The sequence below is a fragment of the Colias croceus genome, chromosome 27, assembly GCF_905220415.1.
Source record: "Colias croceus chromosome 27, ilColCroc2.1".
Classification (NCBI taxonomy): Eukaryota; Metazoa; Arthropoda; class Insecta; order Lepidoptera; family Pieridae; genus Colias; species Colias croceus.
Window position 1 is genome coordinate 5,641,045 of NC_059563.1, and position 17,740 is coordinate 5,658,784.

Here is a 17,740-nt window from a genome sequence, read left to right on the forward strand (position 1 = left end):
ATGTACATATATTAATAGTATTATGTTGACAACAAAAAAATACGAATATATTTGCATTTTTATTTCATTTTATTAAGATCGGTTATCATCATCATCACTAGCTTCTATACATTCTATTGCTGGAAAAAGGCTTCCTCTCACATACGATCGGGAATAGCTGCATAAAAATCGTTTATAGCTTCACAGCCGTTTTTATGGGTCGGTAATAGCAACAATCGACTAAGTCACATTGGAAATTATTTTTTACAAGATAATCCTTTATTGGAATGTATTTGCTTCAATAAATACATTTTTTATACATAACACTAGCATATAAAATGAAATTATAAATCTTTAGAAGAACAAGTATACTTAAAAAATATGGTTGATTTTGAAATTGCCTTAGAGGGGTCGTTAATACCTGCGTTTACCTTATAGCGATATTTCAAAATGTTCTATGATAGTAAATACTAAATACAGATGAGAGAAAAATAACTCCATAATATGATATCACATTCCCTTTTGTATAATTAAGTAACATATTGAAACATACAACCATCCACAATCCAACCATCAAATTTAGCTATTTTTACCATACTCACCACACATCAGTTTTGACAGTAAAGACACCATCCATATAAGCTTCCGGCGGCATCCATTTTATCGGCAACATGGCTTTCCCGCCCTTCCGGTAGTAGTCAGCGCGGTAAATATCTCGCGCCATACCGAAATCCGCGATTTTGCACACACGGCCGGGCCCGCGGGATGTTAGTAGGCAATTTCGGGCTGCTATGTCCCTGTGATACAAAAAGTAAATATAATTATTTAAAATTAATAAATAAATATTATAAGAAATAAAAAGCGAGGCCGGTTTAAATATTAGTTTGAATGTAATAAGAATGTACTGAGATTCTACACAGCTACCTAATTGATGTAGGTAGTTGATAACAAATCGCAGCGAGTCAACGACTATTAGCAAAGTGTGGGTAGTTGGGTTAGGTTAGGTTAGGTTAGTCGTAACGTTAGTCGGACGCCGTCGTATAAACAACGTCCGAGCCCCTAGGCACAATTCGTACGAATGCGCCACGAGTCAAAGGAACGCGGCAATTTATAGTATACGACAGCTAAGCATGTTCGGACAGGAAACAGTGACAACTATGTTGACAACTACTCATCCACAAAAATATTAAATCAAAAGTTACGTCTAACAATATATAGTTATTTTTTTATATAAAATAAGAAATCTTAAACAACTGACAAATAAACACCATTTGCACTATAAAAACAAACTTCCAACAAACCAAATTGACTATTAACATTTTATTGAGAAACAATAAAACACATAAATCCGACTCGAAGGAGCAATCTGTATGAACCTGATATTTACATCCCTTGCATATATCCATCTAACACAATAGACACACATACACATAACTAATATAAACCTTTTTACAAGATAATTTATAAAAATACACTATTAAACTACAAATCCGGCTCGAAGGACCAATCTATGTATGAATTCTGTGACTCCAGAATCCAGATATTCGCATCCCTTCCATATATCCATCAAGCAGAGATCTTTTACAACTCTTAAACCTTCATTAAAAAAATCTATACTAATATTATAAAGAGGAAAGGTTTGTATGTATGTATGTATGGTTTTCACGCATAAACTACTGGACCGATTTTGATGAAATTTGGCACAGACAATCTTTAGACCCTGAGAAAGAACATAGGCTACCTTTTATTGCGAAATATGTACAACGGGCGAAGCCGGGCGGACCGCTAGTAATTGATAAAAATAAACTATTAAACTACAAATCCGTCTCGAAGGACCAACCTGTGTATGAACCGCTGCGACTCCAGATATTTGCAGCCCTTGCATATATCCAACGAGCATAGAATAAGGTCCTTCATAGTAAGGGCACTTGCTCTATCGGGTTTGGGACGATTGTCCCGGAGGAACTGTTTTAGATCCCCCCCACCGAGGAGTTCTAGTACTATGAACCTAAAAATAGAAACAAATAATATGAGCACGTGCAAAGGTCGTAAATGCTCATTGGGGGAAAAAATCGAACGCATTTTTATTGGTTTATTTATAAGAAATGTAGTAGGGAAAATGTTATCAAGGCAAGAAAAAGTCTATTGACTATCGCAATACTCACTAAAAAGTGTAAAACATTAATGATTACTTTTATACATATAATACCTTTAAATTTAGAAAGTTACTTTAACATTTCCTATGTATTTTAACTATTCATTATCTACTATCACATTTTTTACTTTATTTTTATTATGTGATATTCAATCTGTTTACATTTACCTACCACCTCCGAATTCAATTTTGCAACATTTATACATAAACCATTATTTCTATTGTTTTCTCCATTCTTACTTACATCCTACTAATATTATAAATGCGAAAGTTTGTATGGATGTATGGATGTTTGTTACTCTTTCACGTAAAAACTACTGAACCGATTACAATGAAATTTAGCACACATATAGAGGGTAACTTGGATTAACACATACCAGGATAGTTTTTATCCCGGAAATCCCACGGGAACGGGAACTATGCGGGTTTTCCTTTGCAAACGCGAGCGAAGCCGCGGGCGGAAATCTAGTTCACATTATAAATTAATTGCCTTCACAGCTTACCTCGGATGTCGATCAAAGCACACTCCAATAATATGCACAATATTGGGATGATTAAACTTCGCCATAATAGCGGCTTCCATCAAAAAGTCTGACTCTGCCTGACCAGTAGATAGTTCTGGCAGAGTTTTAACAGCTACCGGCATTTCTACTGTGTCACCGGGCTGGTGTTTGTAGAGGCCTTGATAGACCTCACCGAAGGCACCCTGACCAAGGGCCCTAGGAAAATTAATAAATATATTTTCAACTATATAAACAATAAAAAGGGAAAATAAAGAGCGTGTGTGCCAAGCACACATGTTAGAAGTGAAACTTCTTAGGCAAGATTCAAAGATACCAAAATCGTCGCCTTACTCCATGGCGTGGCGGTATTGCCATGGATATTTTTTATAGTTTCACTTTTGACACGTGTGCTCAGCACACACGCTCTTTTTTGTCAAATTCTCTTATTGACAATATCACTAATTTTAAATTTTGTCCTAATATACACATAACTTACTTGATCAGCTTAAGTTTCTCTCTAGCCACTTGGGGCAATCCCTTTACATCTACCCCCAAGGGGCAGAATGTTTCACTCCCGTAGTGGGGGTTGAAAGCCATGCTAAGTGCCCCATCGGGGGCAGTGGGCAAATTGTGTAATTGTACAGCTTGTTCACGGAGACGCTTTTGGTGTAACTCTGCTTCTTTCTTGCGTTGGTATTTGTTATCTGTGGAAACGGCTTGGTTAAGAAACTGTGTAAACTTATTTTAATTTTAAATTAGGTTTAAAATGAAAATAGGTACTGACAAGTTTATATTTGTAAGCAAATTATAATCAAGTTATAGCTGCATATTAACATATTATAATCATTCAGTTAATACTTTTTATAGTATATGCAATTTGTCATGTTATAATAATATTATGTAATGGCACTTAAAACTATAATATTTTTCCTTAATCCATTTCCACTGAAAATATGCGTACTTCAATAAACAATGTCACAGAAAATAAACATTACGTTTTAATTTTGTTTTTACAACTTTTAAACAACATATAAACATCGGGCCCTATAACGGTACCTTGTGGAACACCTGTATATTAAGTCAACTGTAATTGTCCAATAAATCTATTATAACTACGATTTTTAATATTATTATGAATATTTACACACAACTTGAACAATTTTAATTATTCGTACTAAAATAAAATTCCTTATAAATAAATTATAAGCTAAATAAACTTACACAAATGTAAGCAAATGCATGGCACAGTGACCATACAAACAAATCCAATGACGCAGAGTACTATGATCAAAATCCACCAGCCTTGGGACCAGGTTTCTTCCACTAGAAAGAAATATATATATATACATTTTAATTAAAAATAAAAATGTGCGTGTACTAGTGTACACACGTAAGAAGTGAAACTTCTTTATGACCTTATTTTTCACAAAATAATTTACTATATGCAACTTTACAGAAATACGTCGAATCACGCTTATTAGGGATAAGAAAAAGATGGCACATAACGGAAAAATGTCACGCGTAACGAAAAAATGTTACACAAAATTTTTTTCCAACCCCGATAAAGAAGTTTCACTTCAAAAAAGTGTTTTTTGGTGATATATGATAAATGATAAAAGTAGCTGAAATTTTCATACAGATATTTTTTGTAGTAAATATTATAAAAAATACAGAACTGAATCATGTATCAATTTTTTTTTTATTTTTATTTTGAGAAGACAAATTAATGTGTTTACGAATTAAAATTGTTTGTTAAATAAAATTATAAACATGAAATTTAGTTGTTATTCATTATAAAGACATTGTCTCCCTTTCCTCAAGACTCAAACTCAAACTCAAACATTTATTTATTCAATTAGACTTCTTATAAAAGCTCTTTTAAATCGTCAGGAAATATAATAGCATCTAAAAATATTTTCTTTTCTATTTTCTTTATTTTTCTGAGTAAAAGTCCCAAAATAAACTGTAGTTCTTAACATAAAACTGAATCTCAAAGAAATAATTATACTCACAAATACATTTAGTAGCATCATTAGCATCTGTAGCCCAGGACGCGGGGCAGTAGCATTTCACTTCGCTTCTATATTCGTTCATGGCTACACAGCGGTAGTTACAACCACAGGCCTGGAATTGTTTATTATTTTATTGTTTTATTATTTTTGGATTTTTCTCATGGTGAAGACTTTAAAGTCCATTTTTGATGTCACGGTGGTAAAGAACTTTACTAAAATCTGGAGTGAAATCTAAATTTAAGTCGACTTGTAAAATAAATGCGGTGTATGATTTTGTATTGTAACTTTCAATTTCATTGATATTTTTAGGATCATTGTTAATATCAATATTGTCTTCTTTATCAATAGGCTTTTTCGAAAGCAAATTTTCGAAACTATTATCTTTATTTATGTAATTTGCCTAATCATTTCCTGCTTTTAAATCGTCACCTACTGATATACTTATTATCAATTCGTTCTTCTTTTAAGCTAAAATTTGAACCAGATATACTTTGACTTTCTCTTTGTTAAATTTATCATATTTTCTTCCTAACGTTATTTCTTCTTTTTTAAATCATCTACTGCTAATATTATATCTAGATTTACTATTGATAATCTTGTATGCATGTAGATTAATTTATGTGATTGGGAAGAAATAAATAAATGAAAGACTCACATGTATAGCCGGTATTATAAGCACTTCCCCTGGGCCTGTACGTAAGGCTACACCAGCAGAGCTATAATCTTTGATAGCTCTTATATTATCAATATAGGACCAGCCGCCTTCACCGTGCTGGCCTACACCTTCGTGGGTGCTACCACCTGGAGGAGATTTTAAATTATAATGTATTTCGATTTTGATTAATAAGATGATTGGTAATTTATATATGTATTGTGATTGGTTACTGGTGTCTGGTACCACTGTTACAACTGGTACTACTGTTATTATCTTCCTTTATGTGGTTGCCTTAATATATGTATTCTATTGATTTCTGCGCTGTTGTTGATGGGTTTTGGGCAGGAAAAAGCAAAGATTGTTAAATAAACTTAAGATTCTTTATTAGACGATGCGTGTAGTACGAAGGGTAAAGACGGAAGAGAGAAATTATAAGATGACACATAGGTATTTGACATACACATTTGTTTATACAAACTCTTTTCACCAACACTGGCCCTTAAACAAATGTGTAGGTACATAATTATTGTACAACATTAAACAAGTTTAGTTTTTACAATTTAAGAATTTAACAAATTTATTGTAAACCTAAACACGTTACAAACTTATAATGCTTTTCTTTAGTAAGTGGTTTTGTTAAAATATCGGCAGTCATTTCAGAAGTACACAAATAATTCAAATTAACAATATTATCTTTTACAACTTCTCTTATAAAATGATGCCGCACATCTATATGTTTCGTACGAGCATGATACATAGGATTCTTACACAATTTTTGTGCTGATTGGTTATCATTAAAAATCGTAACAGAACAATGCCTACCTAACAATTCATACAACAGAGTTCTTATGAATAACGCTTCTTTACAAGAATCTGATAGAGCCATATATTCTGCTTCTGTGCTAGAAAGAGCGACTGTTCGCTGTTTTCTACTTTCCCACGATACAGAACAGTTCCCAATTTGAAACACAAACCCAGTGTACGACCTACGATCGACCTCACACGAAGCCCAGTCAGCATCAATATACCCATTGATGTCTAGACCACTTCTACTAAAAACAAGTTTGTAGTTTACAGTACCCTTTAAATACCGTAGTACGCGTTTCGCGGCCTTCCAATGACGCTGATCATAACAATCATTATACTGGCTCAGCATGCTTACCGCGTGCGCGATGTCTGGCCTGGAGCTAACTGAAATATAATTTAAACAACCAATTAAATTTCTATATTCCAAATTCTCCTCCTTTTTATCAGCCTTTACAAGTTTCAATCCCGATTCCATTGGAGTTTGAGCTGGCTTACAGTCAGTCATATGAAAACGGTCTAAAACATTCTTTATGTAACTAGACTGATCAAGATAGATATTATCTTGGTTTCTTGTGATGCGCATACCAAGTATATGGCTGGCTGGCCCTAAATCCTTCATTTCGAATTCTTGCATGAGTTTCTTCTTTATTTCAACTTTCATTTGTGAATTTCTGGTTGAAAATAATAATATATCGTCCACATACAACCCAATGATGACTAATTCTTCACCATTTGATTTAAAATACACGCAGGGCTCTGAGGACAGTCTTCTGAAACAAAGTTTTGTAACCAACACATGGTTTATCTTTTCATACCAAGACTTCGAAGCTTGCTTTAGGCCATAAATTGCTTTATGCAATTTATATACTTTATGCTCACAGCCTTTTACTTTATAACCTTCCGGTTGTTCCATGAAAACTTTTTCTTGCAAATCTCCATTTAGAAAAGCAGTTCTTACATCCAAATGATCGATATCCATCTGCTTTTCAGCTGCTAAAGCCAATAATATGCGAATAGTGGAATATCGAACCACTGGAGAAAAAGTTTCCTCGTAATCAATTCCATAGCGCTGTGTAAAACCTTTAGCTACCAATCTGGCTTTATACTGCTTTAGATTTCCATCAAGATCTTTCTTTTTCTTAAAAACCCACTTGCACTTAATCGGTTTTTGATCTTTAGATGGATCAGTTAATGTCCAACATTTATTTTTAATAAATGATTGATACTCATCAGCCATTGCTTTCTTCCAGTGAACAGCTTCAGCCCCTCCTAGAGCTTCTTGAACTGTCTCTGGTTCATCTCCAATGCAGGTCAGCATTGCAGTACACGCACTGTCATATTCCGATGTATCCATCGCATCTTCAAGTGTCGATTCACCTGGAATGTAAGTGACATCGGAAGGATCAACAGAACTACTGCTGTCAGAGTCATCTAACTCAAAAATACACTGTCTTCTGGGATTAGTTACAATCTCATTTTCTTCCCCTTTTTCTGGTGATAGTGAATTTTCAGACTGTGCCACTTCAACATGAGAATCATTTGAGTTTAAATTCTCAGTCTGTAAATTATTTATCATCATGAAAAAATCACCATTTTCACATTTTTCAGTGTTTTTTGTATAGAATTTGTTTTCAAAGAAAGCAACATTCCTTGATTTAATAATTTTGCTGAGATTCTCTGGATCAATCAATCTATAACCCTTACTATTTTCACAATATCCTACAAAAATGTAAGGTTTACATTTTGAATCTAATTTCTTACGATTCTGTGTCAAGGCATAAACCACACAACCAAATATACGTAAATGGCTAAGATTCACCTTCTCATTAGTCCATTTTTCCTCTGGCGTGCTACCGTAGACTGCTTTTGTAGGGGACCGGTTCTTCAAATAAACAGCGGTATTGACCGCTTCTGCCCAGAACTGCCCATCTAAGCCTGCGTCTCGTAACATGCTACGAGCCTTCTCGACGATTGTCCTGTTGGCCCGCTCAGCAACACCGTTCTGCTGAGGCGAGTGCGGTATGGTAGTCTGGTGAATGATGCCGTTATCCTTCAAATATTCCTGGAATATAGAATTGACATATTCGCCTCCATTATCCGTCCTCAACAATTTTATTTTTCTATTGGTTTGGTTCTCCACCATTGCCTTGAAATGTTTGAAGTTATCGAAAACTTCACTCTTATTTTTCAGAAAATAAATCCATGTTTTCCTACTACAATCATCAATAAACGTGAGGAAGTAACTAGCACCACCGAAAGATTTCACTGGCATAGGCCCGCATAAATCACTGTGTACAACACCTAACAGTTCATTTGACCTACTTTGTGCCTTCTTAGGAAAAGGTAATTTGCTAAGCTTCCCCTTAACACAAGCTTCACATTGACTGAACTGTGATTTATCATAAGTAATACCACTAGCCATACCTTTCATTAACAAATGCATACTCCTCATATTGAGATGTCCTAGTCTCCTGTGCCATGTCTCCTGCGTAACAGAGTTAGCAGCCGCCTGGAAACTCAGCTCAGTTTCTTTCTTACAGCTCTCAGATGCTTTCTTCTGCACTAAATCTTGAGCTTCTGTATTTACCTTGGTAGTCGCAGATTCTACACTATTCCCTGAAAACATAGAACAGCCACCACATCCTACCACACACAGATCACGCTCTCTAACAGATTCTGCAGTTTCTAATTGATAAACACCATTTTTATGTACAGCTGTAGCTGCTAGCTTTTTACCATAGAATATATTACAACATTTTTCATTAAAAATAACTCTAAAACCCTTCCTAGTTAACGCACTGACTGACAACAAGTTTGTAGCTAAATTCGGTACATGATAAACTTCACTGATTGTTTTGATGCCTAATTTCAAATTTACTTTTACATCACCACGACCAGCAGTAAATAATTTTTCACCGTTAGCCACCTTGACTTCAGACACATAACCAGGAACAAAGTTATTTAGTATATTCTTGTCATGACACATATGACTACTCGCACCAGAGTCTATTAACCATATATCATTCTGCACACAAGCTGATAATGCTGTCAATAGTAACTGGTTTGTTGAGCTCTCCGCCTTAACTGGTTTCACTGATTTACAGTTCCTCGAGAAGTGACCAAGCTTCTTGCACTTAAAGCATTTGATTTTCTTACGTGCCGCCACCAAAGCTGTTGAACTCGTGTCACCTTTTTCATCACGTCGTTGCTTCTCCTGCATGAGCTTCGTTTTGACCACTTCACTCGACAACTTGATATTAGAATTTTCAAGTGCCATTATGAGTGGATCAAAGTCTTGAGACAAGCCACTCAGTAAGAGAACTGCAACGAAATCGTCTTCCAGAGGTGAACCAATATCGTTCAGCTGTTGACTTAGGTCGCTAATCTTCGCAACGTAAGCTTCCATGCTTTCACATTCGCATAATTTTGTTGCAAACAAAAGACGAAGCAAACTCAGTCTCCTTGACAACCCCTTGTCTTCGTACGCCTTTTGCAAATTAATCCATGCATCCCGCGCCGTCTCTGCGTTCCTTACATGCGTAAAAACCGAGGGCTTTACTGACAAACAGATCTTAGCAAGAGCTTTCTGAGATCTCTTCATATGAGCCGCATCTTTGACATCTTCAGTTTTATCTTCCGAAACGACGTCCCATAAGTCCTCGTGAATGAGTAGCATTTTCAGTTGGAACTTCCAATTACTGTAGTTTTCTATGCCGCTCAACTTCTCCACAGGAGCTAAAGTCGAAACCGATGTCGATGTCGCCATTTTTACATGTATGGACGGGCGTTTTAGTTTATTTATAAAATTACTTTTATTCTGCCAAAACTCAAAAATAATTATATACAGAGCAAAGATAACGTCCTGGGCCCATAACCTGATGGGTTTTGGGCAGGAAAAAGCAAAGATTGTTAAATAAACTTAAGATTCTTTATTAGACGATGCGTGTAGTACGAAGGGTAAAGACGGAAGAGAGAAATTATAAGATGACACATAGGTATTTGACATACACATTTGTTTATACAAACTCTTTTCACCAACAGTTGTAAGTATTACACTGTACAAGCTTTATTTTTTGTGTGTTTTTTTAATATGAATTTCATAGTCTATTTTTATTTTCTTTGTTTTGCTTTTTCTCTTTCTATTTGTGTAAGTGTCTTTTCCTACTACATATAATCTACATAGTTACATCAAATAACAATCTTGACCAATAAATAAAATTACGGAATAGTCAATAATTCAAAATTATATGCAACACAATTCGTAGTAATAATTATTAGTGTTTTGTCTATAAATCATAATAATGTATCAATGTAAACATATTTTGCTATTTAATTAATAAATGTTGTGTTTCTGTATGTATTGAATTACATCAATCCTATCTATATCTACTCCACTCACCCAACCACCCTCCACCCCCTCCACCTCTCAAACACCCTCCACCCCCACCACCGAACCCCCCGTCCGCACCCCCAGTACACGCACGACCCCCCGCACCCCCCTCCTGTAGCGCCCCCCCACGGACGATTTCGAACCCTGGGGTTAAAGGACCCCTCCGACCTGTCCAACCCCCGCCAGCACCTGCATAAATATAAATACATATTAATTTGAAATAAGTTTAAATAAATAGTTCAATTTGAAATAAGTTTAAATAAATGGGAAAATGTCAAAAATTATAGTGTCGCTATATTGGTCTCTACGAAACTACTAATCATTTATACAGATTAGATTTTATTTTTAAACCATATCTATTTTTTACAATAACCTCTGCCAAACTGTTGAGCAGTTTGTTGGCAGATGCATCATCAGTATCATTAAAAATTCTAGTTTTTAAATAGCAATAGGTCAAGTATTACTTGGAAACTTATTTGTTCATAGATTATAGTTCGTATATTACTAGGAGTTACAATTACAAGTTGTTCATTGTGCATCAAAAATCACAGTTCTAAATCAACCCTCAATTTTACATTTCACAATTAAAAAATAAATCCTAAATTTTGAGAATAAAAAAAAAATAATAAATAAAACTTTTGAATACTAAAAAAATAAATAGGTACTAAGTATACATATATTTTTTTTCCAAACTCGAAAATATCCCCAAACTTACCCGAAGTCCGTCCTGGTTGTCCATACATATACCCCGATTCCGGGGTAGCGTTAGTCCTTCCCCGGGCATGTTGGGAGTTATCATCCCGGAAAACCCCCACGGATATCCCTCCGCCCCCACCACCTACGAGGAGGGGTATGGGACGACCGTTTTTGCCCAGCTGGAAGATAAAAATTGTTAAAAATCCATTAATCTAAATATGTTGAATACCCATACCAAGCCATTTGTTCCTCATGAAAAGATTTAATCTATTTTATTTCGTTCTATTTCTTTGTAGTTGGCATTTTTCTTAGCTTTTTTATATTCATTATTTTTTTTTTCAACCATTTTATGCTACTTAATAAACTATCCTTCTTTCCTTATTTCTACACTATAAAAACTTACCAAAAACACATAAGTAGCACCCCCTCCCCCTCCCCCACCATCGACCACGTGCGTGTTTCTGACTTCGTGTGTTTTGCTTGTAAATATTTGGTATGTATCGTTGGAATCTCGACGAGAGCATTCGTGGCTTTCTTGGGCTGATAATGTCTTTAGAAAGAAAATTATAATCAACAAATGAATTAATGAATTATTCAGACGAATTATTTACACGAAATAAAAGTACAAAATAAACATAAATTGCACAATAGAAGATCTTATGGCTTCCTAACTATCTCTTACAGGTAAAAAAAACTTTGAATAAATAACAGAAGTATAACAATAGTTATGAATATTAAGGGACATACAATAGGGAATATATTGCAAAAAATGTTATTTAAATAGACTGCACCAAAATTGCACAAAATATCAAGTCCAAGATCCTTCGAGCCGGATCTTCAAAGTTATACTTTACACTAAAAAAAAAACTATACTATCTTTAAAAATTTACTTAATTCCCGACATTTCAACCAAACCCAAACCTAAATCTATACATATGTATAATAAATCTGTAGAAGGGTCAATTCTGTACATTGAAAATATTGAAAAAATAACTAGCAGGGGGTGTTACTTACCAAACCCAAATATGTGATTAAAAAAATTTTTGTCTGTCTGTCTGTCTGTCTGTATGTGAAGACATCACGTGAAAACTACCGGTTCGATTTCGATGAAACTTGGTATAATTATACCTTATTATCCTGGGCGTAAAATAGGATACTTTTTATCCTGGAAAAATACGTAGAAAAAAAATAAATCTCAATTTTTCAGTTATCCATAGACGTTGTTCTGTAGTAGGTACCGCGAACACACGTTGCGTATTATTATAGACCTAGCCGTATTTGGGTCCAATAGATATTTATAAGATGTCATTGTCCGAGTTACTCAAAATGGAGAAATAAACCATCCACGCAAAGACCGACATCCGCGCGGACGGAGTCGCGGGCGGAAGCTAGTTAATAATATTACTTAAAATTTTACTTAATTTTAACAAATTTGATAAATATCTGACCTTTTTACAAGCATTCTGCCCCTGTTGCCCAACGAGCATGTATATTTTCTCAGCGCGATGCAACTCAAATAGACCCCTTGCCTGTGCCCCGTGAGATACGCCTGCCCACATTGAGCCTAAACCACCTGATGCCCCAGTGGCTATTATCCTAGAAAATGAGACAAAGATTTTTTGAAGTCGGTTAAAAATATAGTTCATGAATTCTTCGTTTAAAAAAAGAAACAAGTTGATGTCATTTTCATTTCATTTTCAGATTCATTCGTTTTTCGATTGATATCGTGATCTTGTTGAAGTGAAACTTCTTTAAGCGCGTTGAAAGTAAAGCTTCAAGCATATGAAATGCGTCAAATGGAAAATAATTTAGATTAGTACGATTTCATTAGTACTTAGTACGTTCTAGACATTATATCGTATGTTATAGTAATGTCACGTTTATCAATTAAAACCTGCGATTTTAATTATCGTGAAGAGCCTTTACATGGTACATCAAATGAAACGTTCCTTATTAAGCAAGGTATTGAATAGTAGTTTTTTTTAATACTAATTTGGTCTTCTCAACTTAATTTGATTAAAAAATTGCAAAAAAATTTGTTAATTACTTTTTTGGTGTACCTCAAGGATCAACACAAGGTCCAATAACAGTTATTGGTAATAATTTCTAATAATCACGTTTTCAATAGTAAATGACCCTTATTATAATTATAAACATCTTATTATTTTCAACAACTTTAAAAACATCTTACGTATACAAACCTTCATTAGGCCCTCATATTTTAGATATACAAATGTGCTTACGGCGTAGTTTGTACAGTTTACCATATTAACTTATTCAGACGCGGAACAATAATCTGTTTTATAGGGTCCTTCAAGGATCAATATTAGGCCCAACAAAACTTTCTTTCACTAACTTCTCATAAAATTTGGTGTCCCCCTAGGTTCAACACTTGGTCCAAAAAACTTTTACATCTCATTTGATAATATTTTTTCGACTTACGTATACACCTCCCACACTTGTATCTCAGAATACGGTGTACTATGTACCACGCTAACGCTCAGTGGCGTAGCTAAGGGGGGGCGGCGGGGGCGGCCCGCCCCGGGTGTCACCCGTTTAGGGGTGACACCCGAGCCCGACTATGACCATCAGTTATAGTTCTTTCTATTTATAAAAAATCGTAAATCTGCGGCAGAGAGCATAACCGCCACTAATAAAATTATCTAGGTAACTATAATATCGTACCACGAACATAATAATTGATATTAAAAAAAAACAATGTGCACAGTGTCAATCGATCAGGGATTCCCCCAAAATTTAATACCCCGTTCGCGCATAACCAACGCTAGTCAGGGGATTCCCTCGATATAGCGCTCGTCACTTGTATTGTGGATTGGGCTTCTTTTGTTTCCGACCGCATTCATTTCAATATTCGCTTACGTGAACGTGTGAAAGTCTAGTGCAAAGTGTTTGTTAATTATTAGATATTATAAACAACATTTTTTGTATAAAAGTCGATTCTTGAAGAAAATAAACAAGGTAAGTGAATTATTTTTGTTAATACAGGTAATACTTACATTTTTTATCCATTTAGTTTCTAATAGCAGTATCTTAGATTATTTTGAAAAACCCTTCAATTTTATTCTCTTTTAATTACTGTGTATTTTAAACTATATTATTGAGACGTCCTAAATGATAAATAGGTACCTAAAGAAGGTATTTCAGACGGATTGCAATAATATTTTTTTGTTTAGCCTGGGCAAGTATTACTTATCTACTAAAGGTATTTATTTATTAAAATAGGTTTTAAAGACTTTGCTGGTGTAAAAAGATTTTACTTATATTTCTACACGTTTTACGATATTACTTTAGGTAATAATGTTTAATTGTAAATAATATTCTTATTTATTATTAACTTACTTAATATTTTCCTATCTAATAGCAATGGGATTTGTTTACAAAAACGGAATACATTAAGTTTAGATTTTTGATTGAAAGTTATCATAATCATATCATACAACTTCGCGTACGTTGATTTTGCTCCGAGATGAGCAGCTCGAGCACTCGTGGCACGGATATCACAATTAACGGTGGAGTTTTTAACTAATATTTTTCTAATAATACTTAAAAACATATTTACACCCAGACGCAGGATTGTTAGGTAATATAAATTAACAATCCTGCGTCTGGGAAAAATATATTTCACAAAGCTAGTTACGTAACGTGTAGGTGTTTATTTACTGTTATAATTAGTTTATAAAATCAACGTTTCACTTACTAACTAAAAATATTTTTTAGAATACCCAGAACGAAATATGCCTCGGGGAATTCATACTTCGAAAAGACAAAGCGGGTTTCAACAGAGAAAAGCCAAAAAGGCTAAAATGGATGAAATTCAGAGCATGTCCGGTTCTCTTTTCAAATATGTCACAAAAGCAGATAGCGGCCAAAGTTCAAGTAAAGTACCCGAGTCTCCTGCTGACGAAAGTAATGATTCACATCTTGGAGACTCACATTCAGATAGCAACATCGACAATACAGAATCAATGAAGACGACCCAGGACCTTGACGGAATCAAAATAAATAATGAAAATGACGCCGTTAATGCTACTTTCGGAGATAGCATTAGCTTTGAAGAATCAGTTCAACACTTGAGAGATGTTTCACATTGGAGTTTACCGGTACCTGATAATGTTCGCATTGACATAATAAAAAAGGGCAGTGAACATTTCCAGAACAAAGAAGGACCGTTTCCTACTGTATCTCGTCATGGTTCAAAGATTAAAGGTGATTCTCGTCATCTTTCACAGGAATGGTTTTATAAACCGATGCCTAGTGGTGAAAAAATTCTACGATCATGGATGGTATTTTCTCCTATATCAAATAACCTGTACTGTTTTTGCTGTCGTTTATTTGCTGTCAGTAACATACAAACAACATTTACAACTGGATTTCAGAAGTGGTGGAAACTAAATCCTAAAGTATTGGACCATGAAACTTCATGTGAACATTTAGAAAATTTCGAAAAGTGGAAAACTTTGGAAATGAGATTAAAATCTCACACCACAATAGATGATGCAGCCTTGCAATTAATGAATACGGAAAAACAGAAGTGGAAAAATCTTTTATCTCGATTATTAGATATAACATTGTTTTTGGCTAAACAAAACCTAGCATTTCGTGGACATGATGAAACCAAAGGGTCGTCTAATAAAGGTAATTTCTTAGAACTAGTTAAACTGCTGTCAAAGTATGATGCAGTACTCAAAGAACATATACTATATTTGGAGCAGGAAAAATCACCTAAAGTAACATATTTATCGCCAGAAATACAAAATGAGTTCATAAATGTTTTAGCTAATCATGTAAAATGTCAGCTTGTAAACGAAATTAAATCGGCAAAATATTTCGGTATCATGTTTGATAGCACACCTGACGTTTCACATGTTGATCAAATGTCTGAAGTGATTCGTTATGTAAAAATTAATAATAGAAAAGTAGAAGTCAAAGAAGTATTCTTAGGATTCTTTCCTTTACATGGAAAAAAAGCAGCTGACTTAAGCGCTGAAATACTAAAGAAGCTTGAAAACGATGGCTTAGATATTATGATGTGTCGTTCTCAAGGTTATGATAATGCTGCAGTTATGAGTGGTATACACGGAGGAGTACAAGCTATTATAAAAGAAAAAAACAATAAAGCAATTTTTATTGGTTGTATAGATCATTCAATTAATTTATGCGGCCAACATTCGTTCGCACAAAATGTGACTTGTGTTACATTTTTCGGAGCAGTGGAAACAATATTTAACTTTTTTTCAACTTCCACAAGTCGTTGGGAAGTGCTCCTCAATCACAGCAAAGCATCTGTTAAAAGACTTTCGACAACGCGATGGAGTGCTCATTACGGTGCAGTAAAAGTATTGGCTGAAAATTTTGATGGGATAATATCTGCAATTGAGGAACTATGTGACCAAGACGTAAATTTAGAAACTAGAGGTGCTGCACAAAATCTTATGCCTGCTGTGTGCAATTTCTCATTTCTTTGTTTTCTTTTCTTTTGGAATGATGTGCTAAGGGAAGTGAACAATGCTCAGATCGCATTACAAAGTAAAGGTTTATGTGTTGATGAAATAATCATAAAACTAGAAGCACTTCGTCTATTCATTGGAGAGAAACGGTTGCATCTAGCAGAAGAGGCAATAGATTTTGCTGTACAAAAATCGGAAAAATACAACATTTCGATGGAACGACGAATTCGTCGCAAGAAACGCATGCCCGGTGAGTTAGCGTCGTCCACCGAGGCTGGACTTACACTTAGAGCGGAACTTCAAAAGGACATGTTAGAATGCATTGACAGATTCAATATTGAACTCGAAACAAGAGTAAAGTCCATTAAAGACGTAGCTTCATTGTTTGAGGTTGTGCAGTCAAAGACCTTGCTTTCGGCAAACACTGAACAGTTAAAATTAGCTATATCAAAATTTACTAACCTTTACGATGAAGTATCAGAAACAGAACTCCTTTTAGAAATACCAAGATTGAGAAGACATTTAAAAGCGGCTAATATTACTGTCTCTAATTGGGTGATACTGGACTTTTTGAAATTTATTGTGGAATGGGATTTTACAGAATCTCTTCCGAATCTAACGGTAGCACTAAAGTTATTTATAACAATATGTGCATCAGTAGCTTCATGTGAGAGAAGTTTCAGCAAATTAAAATTAATTAAAAATTATTTGCGGTCTACAATGACCGAAACCAGATTAAACAATCTTGGTATTTTAACGATAGAACATGAAGCAACACAAAATATAAATTTTGAAGACGTGATTTCGGAGTTCGCTAGTGTCAAAGCTAGAAGGAAGAAATTTTAATTTTTAACAAACTAAATTTGTTTTACATAATAAACAAATATTTGTAATAGGTACTCATATTTTAATAAAACGTAAATGATTATAACTTTTTTTTATTTTAACAGTTTCGATTGAGTTTTAGGGTGACACCTATAAAATCCGCCCCGGGTGCCACCTATGCTAGCTACGCCACTGCTAACGCTTACAGTAGTATTGTTATACGAAGTATTATATGTACAATAATCTGTTT

General features: G+C 34.6%; 2 protein-coding genes across 5 annotated transcripts in view; one reads left to right on the forward strand and one right to left on the reverse strand.

Moving 5' to 3' along the window:
- Positions 1-17,740, reverse strand: part of LOC123703639 (ALK tyrosine kinase receptor) — a 43,212-nt gene that overhangs the window by 12,791 nt on the left and 12,681 nt on the right. The window contains exons 11-21 of the mRNA XM_045651716.1: positions 12,646-12,793; positions 11,601-11,747; positions 11,217-11,376; positions 10,511-10,690; positions 5,305-5,450; positions 4,650-4,761; positions 3,859-3,960; positions 3,134-3,341; positions 2,638-2,853; positions 1,820-1,987; positions 582-776 (exon numbers count right to left, since the gene is read on the reverse strand). Coding sequence (XP_045507672.1) covers positions 582-776; positions 1,820-1,987; positions 2,638-2,853; positions 3,134-3,341; positions 3,859-3,960; positions 4,650-4,761; positions 5,305-5,450; positions 10,511-10,690; positions 11,217-11,376; positions 11,601-11,747; positions 12,646-12,793 — 1,782 coding nt within the window. The remainder of the gene's footprint in view (positions 1-581; positions 777-1,819; positions 1,988-2,637; positions 2,854-3,133; positions 3,342-3,858; positions 3,961-4,649; positions 4,762-5,304; positions 5,451-10,510; positions 10,691-11,216; positions 11,377-11,600; positions 11,748-12,645; positions 12,794-17,740) is intronic.
- On the forward strand, positions 13,715-17,668 carry LOC123703632 (zinc finger MYM-type protein 1-like). Of its 4 annotated transcripts, none has more exons than XM_045651707.1 (2): positions 13,715-14,176; positions 14,936-17,593. In XM_045651707.1, exon 2 carries the CDS (start codon positions 14,953-14,955, stop codon positions 17,509-17,511), a length of 2,559 nt encoding a protein of 852 aa, XP_045507663.1. In that variant the 5' UTR covers positions 13,715-14,176; positions 14,936-14,952; the 3' UTR covers positions 17,512-17,593. The 4 variants fall into 4 exon arrangements, 2 of the variants coding, with proteins under 2 accessions (XP_045507663.1, XP_045507664.1); XR_006753027.1 differs by lacking the exon at positions 13,715-14,176 and adding an exon at positions 17,633-17,668 and having other exon boundaries at positions 14,245-17,561; XR_006753026.1 differs by lacking the exon at positions 13,715-14,176 and adding an exon at positions 17,616-17,653 and having other exon boundaries at positions 14,245-17,561.